This window comes from Bos grunniens, chromosome 19, assembly GCF_055505025.1.
Source record: "Bos grunniens cultivar Pamir isolate PY7600 chromosome 19, Bosgru_T2T1.0, whole genome shotgun sequence".
Lineage (NCBI taxonomy): Eukaryota > Metazoa > Chordata > Mammalia > Artiodactyla > Bovidae > Bos > Bos grunniens.
The window spans coordinates 10,102,601-10,117,943 of NC_141183.1; the positions used below are offsets into that span (position 1 = coordinate 10,102,601).

General features: G+C 59.9%; 1 protein-coding gene across 12 annotated transcripts in view; it reads right to left on the reverse strand.

Moving 5' to 3' along the window:
• RBFOX3 (RNA binding fox-1 homolog 3) overlaps positions 1-15,343 on the reverse strand; it is a 440,759-nt gene that overhangs the window by 12,751 nt on the left and 412,665 nt on the right. For 8 of the 12 annotated variants that reach the window (XM_086356477.1, XM_086356473.1, XM_086356469.1 and 5 more), the window contains 3 exons: positions 9,121-9,375; positions 2,601-2,738; positions 465-518 (listed from right to left, as the gene is read on the reverse strand). In XM_086356477.1, the coding sequence (XP_086212603.1) occupies positions 465-518; positions 2,601-2,738; positions 9,121-9,342 (414 nt within the window). In that variant the 5' untranslated portion in view covers positions 9,343-9,375. The remainder of the gene's footprint in view (positions 1-464; positions 519-2,600; positions 2,739-9,120; positions 9,376-15,343) is intronic. The other 4 variants (XM_086356478.1, XM_086356475.1, XM_086356472.1 and 1 more) reach the window with 1 other exon arrangement.

The following is a 15,343-nucleotide window of genomic DNA, read 5'->3' on the forward strand; positions in this document are numbered from 1 at the left end:
AGGACTGAGTGGGGGCAGCCTCACCCATCTTCACCCTGGGGAGCCCGAGGGTGGGGGGAATCCTCCCATCCAGGAGCTGGCACCCTCCCGCCTGCCCCCTGCCGGCCCTTCTCCAAGCCCCGGGCGGGGGGTGGGGGGCAGCTCCAGGAAGGCCCCTGGCCCCAGGGGAGCAGCTCGCAGGCTGGGGAGGGGCCCAGGCCCAGGGGTGGGGGCTCTCCGAGTGCAGACAGAGAGGTCCCGGCGGCTTAGAGAGAAGGAAGCGTCGGCGGCAGGCAGCGCAGCGACAACACAGACAGCGGGGTGGGGAGGGCGGGGCGGGCGGAGGAGGGGAGTACAAGCACCCGTGTCGCTCAGGGGTCCTCAGGCTCGGAGCTCTCCAGGGCGGAAACGCACATTTCACACGTTAGCCTGGCGGGACCTACAGCCGGGCGCTGTAATGGTGGCGGCCTCTGGGCGGCACCCACCTTGGAGCCCCGCTCGTTAAAAATGATCTCCACGTCTAAAATTTTTCCGAATTGCTGCAGAGACAGAGATGAGGGTGGGAGAGACAGGAGAGGGTGGGTTAAGACCGCCGGCCCGGTTCGCCGGCTCTCCACGGAGACCACTGCCCACTGCCTCCAGCTGGTCCTCTGCTCCCCGGAGGGGAGGGGCGTGCGGGGGCGGGGGGCCCTTTCCACCTCCTGCAGGGCCCTGCATAGCCTTGTGGGGGTGGTCCCCACCTTCCCATGCAGAGGGCTTCTCCTGCCAGGACACCTGCCCCACCTGTGTGTCACCAGTCTTCCTGCTCTGACTCCCTGCTCGGGCTCTGCCCCTAGCTGCTGACAGCCGGCCCTGATTCCCACACATGCGTACAGGGCTGTGGATAAGCCCTTCCCCAAAGGTTGGGGGCCGCTGTGTAGAGGAGCCCCTGGAAGAGACACAGGGCCCAGGAAGGACACTGCATTGCCTGCTGCCTGTGCTGTTTAGGGGCTGGGCTGTGTGGGGTGCAGAGGACAGTGAACCCAGGCCCCTCTGCCTGACTGGGACATACCAGTCAGCTGGTCCCAGACACTTCAGCTAACCCCTTCCTGCCCCATCGCTGGCCTGGAACCCTCAAGGGGTAGCCCTGTCCCTCTCACAGGACTTGAGATCAGGAAGCTGGGGATTAAGTCCCCTAAAATGCCAGCTGAGGTCCTAAGGGGCCTCCAGTACATGCAACTGGAGTTTCCCCTTCATCCTGTAATGTTCAGGAGGCAACACAGAGCCAGACAGCGAGGCAGTGCCAACCCTGCTGAGTGCTAGGGAGGGAGGAGGCGCAGCTGGGATGCAGGCAGAGTGGGCTGAGGGTGCTTGTGGGTGGCCTGTAGGGACAGAGTGTGCTGAGACCCATGATGTAGGGACCGGAACGGCATCCCAGTGAACTGACCCAACACTAGCTGCTTTAAGTCAGGGCTCCGGGCTCAGAGAAGTTTGGCACCTGCCAGGCCCAGGCTGAGAGGGGGTAGAATCCTTATCTTCCGATGATTCTAAATTCTGCCCGGACCCCACTGGGTCTCACCCCAATCTAATGGGCCCTGGACCCATCCTGAGGCCACCTCCCGTTTACCTGACAAATCCCACCTGAGGGTGTCATGAGGGGAGGGCTGGGGTTCAGGGGTCAGAGTCTGCTGGACTTGAGGTGGAAGTGGGGAGTGGGCACGGGGCAGGCAGGGGAAGGAGAGTTTGGAGTGGGAGACGGGAGAGAGGGAGAGAACACAGGCTGGGTGCACATGTCCTCCATGGCCAGGCCTGAACCTGGGTTGCTGCCCCCTTACCCACCCACAGGGCAGCCCCAGCCCTGAGTGGGCATCAGCACGTGCTAGGGGCTCAAATCACGTGGCAGAATAAAGTCACTGCAGGACTTAAGAGCCTCCCTGTAGGATCTCACAGTGACACTGCCACTCGCTGGTATCCTACAGAGTCTAGAACAGACCGGGAGAATCCAGGGATGGAATGCTCACTGGCTTCCCGTAGTGTGAGCTCCTTGTTGCCCCAGCCCCCGGGGCCTGGGGGCTGCAGGCCCAGAGATGTCAAGTACCTGGGCCGGGCCCCAGGCACACTGGACAGGCGGGGGCTGTTGGGTGTGAGGCCGGGAGGCTGGGTGCCTTTCTGGACACAGAGTTCTCTGGAGCCCTCAACAGCAGAATGATAAACCTAACTGGCACCTGCCTGGGCCTGAGGGGCAAGGGGTTGGGGTGAAAGTGAAAGTCGCTCAGTCACGTCCGACTCTTTGTGACCCCATGGACTATACAGTCCATGGAATTCTCCAGGCCAGAATACTGGACTGGGTAGCCTCTCCCGTCTCCAGGGGATCTTCCCAACCCAGGGATCGAACCCAGGTCTCCCGCATTGTAGGCAGATTCTTTACCAGCTGAGCCACCAGGGATGCCTGGGGTCGGGGGTGACAGTCACGCAGGTCCCTCCGTGGAGCCTGCGTCCCGCCTCCCCCCTCCCATCCTGCAGGCTCAGGTCAGAGCGGGGCTGGACCCAGAGGGCAATGGGAAGCGGGAAACCGGGGGGCCGTTCTGACACTGGGGCCACCCTGGGGGTGGGGGGCAGATGGAGGGGCCACACACACTCACCCCGAACATTTGCCGCAGGTCGGGGTCCCTGAACCGGAAGGGGATGTTGGAGACATGTAGCCGCTTGGGCTGCTGCTTCTCTGTGGGGTCGGAGGGGTGGAGTGGCTGGCTGTCCGTCTGTGCCGCCTCGTCTGTCTGCTGTGGGGAGAGGACCCGGGCTGGGAGGTGCCCCCCTTCTGCTCCCACCCCATAGTGGGGGAGGATCTAGACACCAGGTCTTCCCCAAGCCCCGCAGACTCCCCCCGCCCGGGATTCACAGAATTCGTAGTAGCACTTCGACCTCAGAGATCCCACTTTCGGGCTCTTCCCTGAGCAGTGTCTGTGATGCCGTCACAGAGCAAGGCCTCCCTGGCCCAGCGTGCTCTCCCACCCTGTGGCTCAGCTTGACCACTGATGCCCGACCTCAGTGGTCCCTTGGCCATCACAGTTCTTGAGGTTGTGCGTGTACCCCCCAACCCCGCGACAGCCTGAGCTCTGGGAAGACAGGTAACGTTTGGGGTTTCCAGCCTGATGAGAAAGCGGAGAGCTTTTGGAAGCCACTCGTGGCACACACATCAGTAGGGATGTGGCCCCAGGGGAGGCCACCCCCAGACTGCCTCTTCTTCTAGCCCTGCTCTGAGGCTTTGCATTGTCCAGGGCTCAGGGGTGGCAACCTCCAATGCCTCACAGCTGGTCCTGATTCTGGACCCAAACACTGATCAACAGAGGGATTCTGAAAGACTCGAGTCTCTGGAAACAAAGCTGCTACAGAGCAAGGACCACCTCCCCGCCCTGTCCCCCAAACCAGCTCCCTGAGAGGTCAAGGCCACGAAGAGGCCTCAAGGCAGTGCGGTGCAGTGAGCGGGCTGGGCACATGTGTGAGGTTCCTCACTGGGGACTTCCATGGGGACAGGCCACCAGCTCACAGCCAGGCTGCCCTTCAACTTGGTGGGTCCTGCTGAATACCCAGGCCAAAGGCAGGCTGGGCATGGTGAGTGCAGGGAGGGCCCACCGAGGGACCTCATCGTGACCCTGGGGCTGGCATCTCTGGTCCTCTGTGTCGGTGTCCAGGAGCAGAGCCGATGACAGGCCGGGTGACTGGACAGACGCCTTCTCTCATTTGGGGCTCCTCCGGACCAGCTCCTCTGGGGCTCTCCTCTGATGCCGTGTGCCCCCATCCCCTGTGGGCACGACTGGCTGAGAAAGCATCTTTTACTGCTCCTTTTCTCTTCCTGTCTCAAGTCCTGGTTTCCCTCCCAGGTTTTCTGGGATCACCTCCCCAGTACACTGCTTGGACTTGAACCTTTGTCTGAGGATCTTCCTCTGGGTCAGGATTCCAGGTGACAGTCGGGGGGCTTGGCTCCTGTCTGATACTCCTACAGAGAGTGAAGGGGGAAGGACAAGGTCCTCAAGGCTGGGGTAGACTTTGCACAAATGGAGGTCCTGGCGGCTGTGGTCTCCCACGTGGCCGGCGGAGAGAGGCCGGGCTGCAGAGACACGCAACGAGGACAGCTGAGGGGAGAGGTGCTGGCGTGTGCCTTCCACGGGTTGCTGGCAACTGCCCGCTTGCTTCTGGTGCGTTTTGTCCACCAAAGGAGTGCTGGGCAGTACCACAAGCCTCCCGGAGCCAGGATGGTAAGCAGGGCGAGCTCACGGCGCCTGAGCCTTCGTGCTGTGGCTGAGGACTGGCCCTCGCCAAGGCCACTGGCTGGAGGTCTGTCTCTGGACTCCTGAGTGGCTGCCCTCAGTGGCCATCAGGGTCATCCTCTCTGAAAAGACAGGGCTGCTCCCCTAACTCCTGCGCTCAGCCAGTCCCCAGGGCAGCAGATGCCATAGGGGACAGGAGGGGAGGGGAGGGGGGTCAGATCCTGGGCACACTTCCTGGTGGCAAGCCGGGAGGGGGTCTGGAGGGCTGCAGGGGTGAGGGGCTATCCTGTTCAAAGGCCCCGTAGACTCAGCTCTGTATTCCTGTGTTGAGAGGAAGCACAGGGCGGGCGATCCTACACGTGGGTTTGAAACCACCATCCTCTCGTGTGCCTGGGGGGACATGTGTGACCTGGGGTTCAGCAGGCTGGCCACCTCACGCATGGCAGGCCCATTTCTGGAGTGTGTGTTCTCTGAGCCAAGTGTGGGGCTGCAGGTGATTCTGCGCTTGTTCCTGGGGCTTCACCAACAAGTGCTGACACCCAGGAGCCCCCTTCAGTCTGGGGAGGAACAGCTGGTCAGGGGGAGTGAGGTGGCAGGGCTCCGAGGCTCCTGGTCTGGCCTGCACATGCCCTCGTTCCTGACAGACAAATCGGGGCAGCTGCCTTTGGGCTTTTGGGGGACATTTGGGGGCTCCTCTCCCCCAAGCCCAGGACCTGGAGATGCCCAACCGCTCAGCCCCCTCCCCAGCTGTCCTCCTCCCTTGTTGCACTCTTCCTTGTAGGAAGCAAGCTTGGGCTTGACCGTCAGAGGCCCCGTCTGCACCCCCAGACCAAGGCAGAACTGGCCGTGCATCTGCTGATTCTTCAGAAGCCTGGGCCCCGCCCTCTGGCTACAAAAAGCTGTGGCTCTTTCCGTGAGGCGGTCAGGTTGGGTCCAGTGTCCCTTGTCACCCTCCCCTGCCATGCCTTTCACACACCTGTGCCCTTGGCTGCTCTTGGGTACAGGTGACTCATGGACTCCAGATCTGGGAAACTAGGGGGAGGAGCATGCAATGCTGACCCCAGGCCAGCAGAGGGCAGTGGTCAGCGCAAGCTGGTGGCCAGGACTACGGTGGACGGTGGTGGGGGTGGGGTGGGGTGGGAATCCCAGCTCCCACTCGGAGATGGGGAGCCTTTGGTGGGAAGGGGGCACCATGGGATGGCACTGATGAAGCTGGGGCATCTGGGGCCAGGGTGGGATGTCCTTTCTGCAACGCCTTGGGCCTCTCCTAATAGCAGAACTGAGCCCACTGTGTGTCTCCAAGATCCAGGGTCCTCCTGCTTCTTCCCACCTCAAAGGCCCTTAGGAGAGCAGCTGAGGGTGAGGTGGGAGAAACGGGGTGATGGGGGGTGCAGGAAAAGTAAGAAAAGCCCCCCTTGGCCCTAAGCACAGCTGCAAACAGAGGCAGATAAATGGGTTCAATGGCTGTGAAATTGTAAGATGCTGGAGAAACCCCCGAGTGTGACAGCACACTGGCTGCCCCGAGGGGAGACGGAGGCCTTCTCACCATTTATCACAGCGGGCCGGGCAGCTGGCACCGCCTTCCGAGGGACTTCACTTCCCTTTTTCTTCTTTAAAGCAATCTTTGCCTTTGGTTCTCAAATGCAGGGAAACGAGAAACAGCAGCAGCAACACCCCTTCCCTCTCCAGCTGCTCTCGGCCGTTTTGCTTCTGCATCCTCCTCATTTCCGTGTCATCTTAGCCCACGTGGTGACACGGTCCTCGTCCCCCTTTCAAGGCAGCATCTGGTCCCTCTGCATGGGACAGTGCATCTCCCATCCTTGCACCCTCCAAAGAGTCTGCAGCCCCCTTCTCTTGGGCCTCTCCAAGCCCAGCACCGGGAGAGGCTGAGAGGGCCCTGGACAGGGTCAGTAGGTCCAGTGGGGTGGCAGGCAGCAGGCCAGGATCCGGGGGCCGTCACTGGGACAGAACCAAGGCTGGGTGATGCCACACAGAGGAAGCAGCTCCAGGAAACCCTCTTTCTCTGTGGCCCCCTCTCCCCTCATCTTTGGTCCTCCAAGACTTCCTGGTCACCCATGCAATGACCATCGGCTGCTCACCCGACATGGCTCGTCCCTGGTGGGTGGTGAGCCAGCTTCGGAGGAGGTGTTCTCCCCATGAGGCCTCGAGCCATCCACTCATGAAGCCTTCTTCAGAACCTCAGGTGGAGCTGTGTCCTCTTTGGACGCTGTGAATGACGCCATGCTCCGGGAACTCTCTGCTTGGCCCCCCGTGGTGCATCGATGCTGATGGCACCATCTGCTCGCACCCTGCCTGAGTCAGGGCAGCACCCTGGGGTGCTGTATTCCAACCACGGTCCACCCCGTTCCCTTAAGTCCCAAGAGCCAAGAGCAAAGAGGACCGAAGGCTGCCGCTCCAGCAGGAGTTTCTGAGAGGATGTCCCTGTGGCTGCCCCACCACACAGGGTGGATGGGTGGGTGGGGAGGACCCCTGCAGGGGACCCCGTAAAACCTTGCAAGAATGAGGTAGCTCTGGGAGGTGGTCCCCAACCTGTACCCCAGGGGGTCCTGCAGAGTAGTGAGGCAGGCCTGCTCCATCAGCAGCCCCAGTCACTCTGTGTCCCCTGCTGCCTTTTGATAAAAGAACGTAGATGACGCCGTGATGACAAACGGAATCCACAGGCAGGAGAGGGCAGATTGGACATAAGCTGGAGCCTACACTGCCTGCCGCCCCCTACCTCCCGATTCTAACACCAGGCTGTTTGGGGAAGGCCAAGGGGAGGCTCTGGGAAGTGACGCAGGCCTGATCCGGGATGGACATAAGACAGCTGAGCAGCAGGGCTAGGAGGACCAAGAGTTTGTTGAAGATAAGTGGCTCCTGGAATCTTCGAGCAGGACAGGCAGTGACCACCCTCCTCAGCTCCTCCCAAGGTGCGAAACCTCTGATGGAAGGAACACTCCGGATTGGAGCATCCACACCCTGCAGCAGCGGCAGCTGAAGTCTTTGCCGGGCAATTCTGAGTGTCTTTGAGATCATCCGCTAGTCGGGGCCTCTATCTCGGTATCCCAGGGGAAAAGCAGCAGACTCACCCCCTCCCAGGACCTGAAGAGCCCTCCGTGGACAGAGGAAGGCCGAGGCTGCCCGGTATCGGGCTCAGCAGCTCTCTGGCCCAGGCATTCCTGGGGTGGGGGGGCGTTCGATCGAGCAGTGAGGCTCTCACATCTCAGTTGGCTTCTCTCTGAGACTCCCAGGTCCTCTTCGGGGCCATGGACTCTCGAAGAGTGGAAGGGGCCCATGTAATGTCCGTGACTGGTGGGAAGTGACGGCCCCCGCGGGTAGGGTCAGGCCCTTCTTCCTGTGCACCCCCGTGCTGGCTCGGGGCCCAGCACAAGCAGGTCCCTGCAGAAGTCGGCCAAAGGAAGATGATTCTGTACGGGTCGCGGTGAGGCTGCGTCAGGCGGCCCAGAAGGCCTGTCTGTGCTGTGGAGGTGTCAGCGGTCGGTCTCAGCCTCCTCTGTGTCAGCCACCAGTCTGGTCATCTTGTCTCCTGGGTTTGCTTCTCGGGGGGGGGGGCGGTCAGCATTTGTTCCCAAGGAGGTCATGAGAGGTTTCCCCAGATTCACCCCATCTGCTGTTGTCCATCAGAAAGAGACCGGCCAGCCAGCGGTGACCTGCTCACAGGGACCCCTCTGGCTCCCTCACTCACCTCTCTTTTCTGAGCACATGCAGGTCACAGATTGAGGCATGAGAAGCGGCAGCGGCCAGGGAAGTATGGTTTGGCTCCCTGTTCTGAGACCCATGGACATTGCCCTTCTCATCCGTGGAACCCTGGGGGGCATCTGTGGCGGACACCCTGTACCAGGGATGCTGGGAGAATCGAGAAGACTGATGGTTTTGGCGCAGACTCAGGTCTGGCAGTGCTCCAAGCGGGCAGGAGAGTTTGGTCCAGCCCGTGGCGGGCAGCGTGGGTGGGCGCTATCCCCAGAGTTTGGATGATGCTACCCACACAGTGAGGGAAGGTGATATCCACATCTAGGGGTACACCGCAGGAGCCAGGATGGGTTAAGGGGCTGAGGTGGCACAAGGAGGGGGGCACCCATCAGGCAAGCGGTGCAGGGCATGTTGGCCTCCTGCCCGGCCCCCACCAGTCAGCACTGGCACCAGGCCAGTAGGGCCAGCTCGATGAACCCAGAGCCCTGGAGCTCGGCAGGGCGGGTCCACAGAGGATGCAACAGAGGAGGCTGGGGGCGGGGACGCAGCAGCCCAGTCTTTGGAGGGGCTCCCTCCACAGGGTGCCCACCCCAGGCAGGCCAGGGGCAGCAGCCACTCCTGGACGTGATCCTTCAGGAAATCTCCAAGAAGTGCCAGGCTCAGCACTTTATCCTTGGAACTGCATCACAACCACATAATTGAAGTTATCTGATTGGAGGGCAGCCAAGCAGATAGATTACAAGTGATTAGAAATGATAGGAGGGCCTGCAACCCGAGACAGCTCTGAGGGGCTCTGGGCCTCTGCTCACTGCTGCCAGCCAACCCCCCTCCCCTGTCCCCCGCCCCCCACCACCACTGCTGGGTCCCCCGGGACTCCGGGCGAGCCCAGGCCCCCGACCTGGCTGTTTCCCTCGTTTCTCATTAACAGGTCACTGATGGTTGAGGTCACGCTCCTTCTCCCAGATGAGGTGAGAGCTGGCCTGAAGTTATGGCTCGGGGAGGCAGAGGGGGGCCCCTGCATGGCATCTGCCCACCGGAAAGATTCTTGGGTGTCGGATGGTGGAGAGCCGGAAGGCTGAGAGAGCCTTCCTGGGGGCAGAGACACCCCTGCTATGGGCTGCCTCTCCATACGCAGGCCCCGAGGCCCCTCCCCCTGGAGTTCCAAGGCTGGGGGGGCCCTTACCGGCACCGTCTGGGCCCCTGTGATGGGCTGTGTGCTGGTGTCACTGCTTGGCTGCTCCGGGTGGGTCTGTGCTGGTGTGTACAGGGTCATGCCATGCTCTGGGGGAACCGGGGTCTGGCCCGAGTAGTCCGGCGTGGGGTGCGGTGGGGGTGGGGCATACTCGGCAGGGATGCCGTTCTGTGGCGGAGGGGGGTACTGGGCTGGGGGGTAGGGCTGGGCCATCGCTTCAGGCGGAGCCGTGGCGTCCTGATTGCCCTGCGGAGGAGAGAGCAAGGCTGGTTAGACCGCGGTCTGGCCGGGACTCTGCCTCCTTTCACCGACCCCTCTCCAGGAGGCCCTGTGGTCCTGAACTGGACTTTGAGCAGCATTGTCCAGGCCTCATGGGATGGGGCGCTCCCCCAGCACGGGGCATCCAGCTCACAGCTGGGCTTCCAGGGGCATTCAGGGGAGCCCAGGTCTGCGGCGAGACACCCCTGAGTTTGAGGCCACTTGTGTGAATTTGTCAGGTCCGAGCACACTAAAGGTTTATTTTTAATCCACCGAATTTTAAAAATAATTAAACATTTCCAGATAACTGTAGACAGACACAGCTGTAAGAAATAGCTCAGGGTGGCCCCGTGTACCCTCTATGCAGGGCCCCCCAGCGGTGATGGCCTGTGAAACCTTCCTCACCAGGAGACTAACATGGGGCCAGTCAAGACGCAGAACCTTCCAGCAGCAGCAGGATCCTGCCTTTGGCCCTGGATGGCCACACCCCCACTCTCTGGCCTGAGAAAGGCTTGTAAGCCTCGGTTTTCTCACTAGTAAAGCAGGTGTGAGGACACGATTCACAGCCTGCAGAGGGGAGGACTGGAGTTGATCGTGAAGACATGGAGCCTCATACAACTCAGCTTCATGGTGGCCACAGGGTGAGGTGCTGTCCGTAGGGCACAGAGGGTTCTGGCCTCCGTCTCGAGGATCTCCAAGATGTCCCAGTGATCCTTCCCACCCTCAAAGGTCTGCTGCCCCAGGGGTAAATGTATTCCCTCGATGCTGGCCCCAGCCAACCTGGGGCTCCGAGAAGCCCTTGGCGAGGCCCGGAAGCGCCCCAGGACAGTGGTTCTCCAAATGGGGTGCTGGGATCTGCAGCATCGGCATCATCTGGGGTCTGGTCAGCAATGCAGATTCTCGGCTCACTCCAGACCTCCTCCCCAAATCTGGGGGCTGTGAGAACCACTGGCATTGGGTACAAAGAAAAGCCCTGGTAGAAAAATCTCTCAGCCTCAGAGAAGGGACTGGGGTCCCTTGTGGGCTCGGGGGAGGGGACTAGTGTTCTGGCCAACCCTCCCTGTGGACACACACTAGGGGGCAGGCTCTCAGCAGCCACTATGAGCAGGGGAGGCACCCCTGGCCTTCTGAGGGTGCCTCTGGGGGAGAAGGGGCCTCACCACCTGGAAGGACAGGGTCACCTCTCGCAGGAGGAGCCCCCACAATGTGGAAGGACCATTGCACACGCGGGGACGGTTGACTGCTTTCCCAGTGCCCTGCGGACAGGGGACCTTGTGTGCTCCCGTGCCCACCCCCATCAACCTCTGTGTGTCTGACCTCAGTTTTAGAGTCTCCCCACCCCGAGACAGGTGCTTCTTTTAGCAGGCACGCTGACTTGCTCACGCTGTTCCTTCAGTTGGTGACTATTTATTCACCCCAAACTGTGTGTTGGGAAGCTAGGGTGCTGGGCTTGTGGTTCTGGTGGGGAGCAGGATGGGTAGTCCCTGCTCCGGTGGGGTCTGCCGTCCGGTGGGAGAGTTAGTCCAACTCCTCAGATGTTGAGTCGACCGTGTGTGGGGGAGGTGGCCCAAGGGGACTGGCCACACGAGGCCAACGGAGACTGGACGGAAGACGCGGTGTTCTGCCTTCAGGCCAGAGCCCTGCCCCACTGCCACAGTCTGCTTGGCTGGCCACCTCCCTTCTAGCCAGCGACCGCAGGCCCCCACATCAGCCCAGGGCCCAGCTCCACCGTGCAGCCAACCCTCCCAGTGCCAGCCTCCGCCTCGGTGCTGATGGCCCTCACTTCTAGGCAACCCGACACAAAAAAAGAGGTCTCGTCCCGCTCCTCCTTGGGGAAGCCCCCAGGTCCTTCCCCTCTCTCGCCAGGCCCCTGACAAGTGGACGGATACAGGCCTACGCACACACTCATGAGGGTCCTGCCTCACTGCTCCCAAGCGGCCGAGAAGCCCCGTCACCCAGTCGGCCAACACGCTGGTCGCGTCCTCTGGCTCCGGCCCAGCGGGACCTGGGGTGGGTTCACCAGGAGGGAGGAGGGGCCCGCGAGGCGGGAGGCTCCCAGGGGTGGAGGAGCACCCAGGCTCCAGGATGGCGGAGTAGAGGCAGGGAGGAGGCGGGGGCGAGGAGAGGAGGGAAGCCGAGAGCCAGGCAGGAGTGTGGAAAGGCCCGGGTGAGGGGGAGGGCGCTGTCCGCAGCCTCCGGAGATCAATTAACTGATAAATATTTGATTAGAACCTTCACTAACTTACATCTTGCCAGCGCCCCCTCTTCCCCACCTCCTCCGAGGCTCTAGGAAAGGGGGGCTGCTCTCCTGTCTGCTTCCTCCCCACCCCCACCCCCGCTGCGACCCTCCCCAGTGCCCGAGGGACAGCTGCCAATCTCTCCCTCTGCAGGGCTCCCGCGCTGGGGCCTGGGGCCCAGACTGTCAGGGGAACCTGCAACACGGTGGGGGTGGCGGGAGGGGTGTTTGGGGTCCTGAGGGCCAGGGTCTGGAGGGGTCAGGGGTGGGCAGGAGGCAGCTGAGGGATGGGGACCTCGAGCGACATTGTGACATCATGAAGTCAGTGCATCTGAGCGCATGGTGCTGTCTGCTCTGCAGACGTAACCTCATCGAATCTCCAACCTACCAGGTGGACAATGTGCCCCCATTTCCCAGCCAATAAAGTTGAGGTACAGAGACCTGTATGGCATGGGCTGCCAGCTCCTAAACCTGGCTCCCTGCTCCTCGTCCAGAACTGTAGCCATTCCTGGGGGGTCTAGGTGGAGGTGAGGTTCCACAGCCCCATGAGAGTCGAGACCCTGGAGAGCACATGGAGAGATCTGACCCCCTCTTATCCACCCACTGGCCCCACATCACTGCTCATCTGCTCTGAGTACATCTCCCATCTGCAGTGGTCACCCCCAGCGTGTTGGGGGGCCCTGGGCAATTCTCGACACCCCTGCCCTGCATCTCCTTCACGCCCACGCATAGGGGCTACGGTTCCACGAGTGGCCTTTTCCTAGGCTGCACAGCCCGTACCTGGGACGCACACCGGGCAACGGAACTTCACAACCAAACTTTCCCACGAGACTCTGAAGTGCAGCCCACGCTGACAGCCCTAAGAGCAGACCTGGTGGAACAGCAGAGGGTCAGGTCCGCCCTAAGAGGGTGTCCGGGGGCCTGCACACAGAGGTTTGCACAGTGTGTGTCACTTTCGTTTTCTTCCTTCTTCTCGGGTCTGTTGGGGCCACAACGAAGGGCCTGGGGTTGGTGGCGTGAGCTGGGCAGAGTCCCCCTGCCGGGCCAGGTCTCATGGCTTCAGGTGATTTCAGAGCAGTTTGTGAACTAGTGTGGCTCCCCAGGGATCGTGAATTCCCTCACTTGCCCTCCATGCCCACATCCCTGCACTCAGCACAGCACTCTGCTGCACTTGGAAGTTTCAATGCACACTGGATGGATGGATGGAAGGATGGGTGGGTGGATGGATAAATGAAAAGACAGATGGAAAGATGGCTGGCTGGATAAAAAGATGGCTGGATGGTTGGATGGATGAAAGGATTGATGGGTGGATGGGTGAACGGAAGAACTGACAGACAGAGGGGTGGATGGGTGGATAGATGGAGAGATAAAGAGACACTGACGTATAGATCAGTCTTAGGGACTCTGTGGGAGAGGGAGAGGGTGGGAAGATTTGGGAGAATGGCATTGAAACATGTATACTATCATGTATGAAACGAGTCGCCAGTCCAGGTTCGATGCATGATGCTGGATGCTTGGGGCTGGTGCACTGGGATGACCCAGAGGGATGGTATGGGGAGGGAGGAGGGAGAGGGGTTCAGGATGGGGAACACGTGTATACCTGTGGCGGATTCATTTCGATGTTTGGCAAAACCAATACAATACTGTAAAGTTTAAGAATAAAATAAAATTTAAAAAAATAAATAAAAAGATGGATGGAAAGATGGATATAAAGTGGAGAATGGATGGATGAAAGGGGAGTGGTTGAGTAGATGGACAGATGAGTTAAAAGCTTAAAGACCATGGTCAAGTCATTTATTCCCACCCCCTCTACAAACCTGTCTCTCTCTCTTGTCTTTACACTTGCCTGGCAAATTGCTAAGAGCAGCTCTGCCCATTCCACTCCGTGGCCCACACTCTGGGAAAACATACAAAATCAGCCCAATTTCCTTAGATCACTGTCCTCTGCCTGGATCTGCCATTCGCTCTCAATGACCATTTCCCTCTTCCTCCCCAACCCTCCCACCACGCTCCAATGTTCTCCTTCTTGGCGATGACTGTGCTTTTATTTCCCGTGGAAATGGAAGGCCATGTCCACGCTCACTTGTTCACCTTCCTGCCTCTTGTCCCACCCCTGGCCTTCCCTCCCATTTCTGCTCCCATCTCTAACTGGTCACTTCCATGCACACAGGTGTCCAGTCCTTCTCACCAGCATATGCTCACAGCTCTGGCAATTTGCTGACTGGCTCCCACGATAGGGAAAGAAAACCCTCCTTGACCACTCAGCTTTGTCAGCTACAAACCCCATGCACTGCTTCCTTACAGAGCAAAGTCTCTTGAATGAGTCGCCTACACCTGCAGCCTAAACTCCTTTATTCCTGTTCCCTCGTCATCCCACCCCCAGCAGAGTCTCCAAGGCACCATTCCCTGAAACTACCCTGGGCAAGGTTCCCACCTCTGCCATGTTGACCATCTAAGGGTCAGCTCCCAGTCCTCATCTGACCTGACCCTCGACAGCACGCAATGTGCTGACCCCTCATCTCTTGCCAGACACACTCTCTTTTCTTGGTTCTGACTCACCACTCTCTTCATTGCCATGAGGGGTTTCTGGCCCAAGAGGAACTGACCATTCTAAGTCAACAGTAATGGTGGCTGGAAGGCAGTAAGTTCTAGAGAGCAAAGTTCACTCGTCTGACAAAGGGGAACTGAGGGCCATGACATAAGAGAGTAGACCGATTCAAGGCGGGGGGTGATGTCAGGGGAGGGGGTGTGGTTGGCCATGAAGGCGGGGCGAGGGCTTAGTCCTCTGCTTTCCAGAGTCTGGGGGTGAGTCTGGGGTATTTATTCCCTTGCTCTCTCCCTGGGAGGCTGTCTCTCCCCAGACCAGAGGGGATCCAGACTCAAGTGAGGTGCCCCTCCAGGACCCTGCAATCTTCTTGGTTCTACTGCTGCTTCTTCCTTAGGCCTGAGGTGGTAACAGCGCCGTCACTGTCAGTCGGGGGCCCTACACTGTTCCTGGTGGTCCCTCCAGCCCATCCTCCAGTTCTTGCTGTTGCTGAGCTGCTCAGCTGTGTGCGACTCTTTGCGACCCCATGGACTGCAGCACGCCAGGCCTCTCTGTCCATCACCAACTCCTGGAGTTTGCTCAAACTCATGTCCAGTGAATCGGTGATGCCATCCAACCATCTCATCCTCTGTCATCCCCTTCTCCTCCTGCCTTCAATCCTTCCCAGCATCATGGTCTTTTCTAATGAGTCGGCTCTTCGTATCAGGTGGCCAAAGTATTGGAGCTTCAGCTTCAGTCCTTCCAATGAATATTCAGGGTTGACTTCCTTTAGGATTGACTGGTTTGATCTCCTTGCAGTTCAAGGGACCCTCAAGAGTCCTCTCCAATACCACAGTTCAAAACCATCAATTCTTCAGTGCTCAGCCTTCTTTATGGTCCAGCTCTCCTCCAGACAACTCTGAAAAGTCTCCTTGTAAATAAACTCACATTATCCTAGAGCCAGTGAGCCACCCGCTCCCTGCTGGGACCTGATGACACAGTGGTATGAGATGGAAGGGCTTGTCCAGCCCCAGGAACGGGCAGCAAGGGGCTTTGACCAGTGAGAGCCCAGCCAGCCTCTCGGGGAGGCCCTGCAGCTAATGGCCTTTTCTCTGCTCCTGTACCTTGGGTAGTCCAGCTTTTGGCACCAGACCCTGAGTGCAGACTTAATGCCTCCATTTCTAGGTGACCCTGGG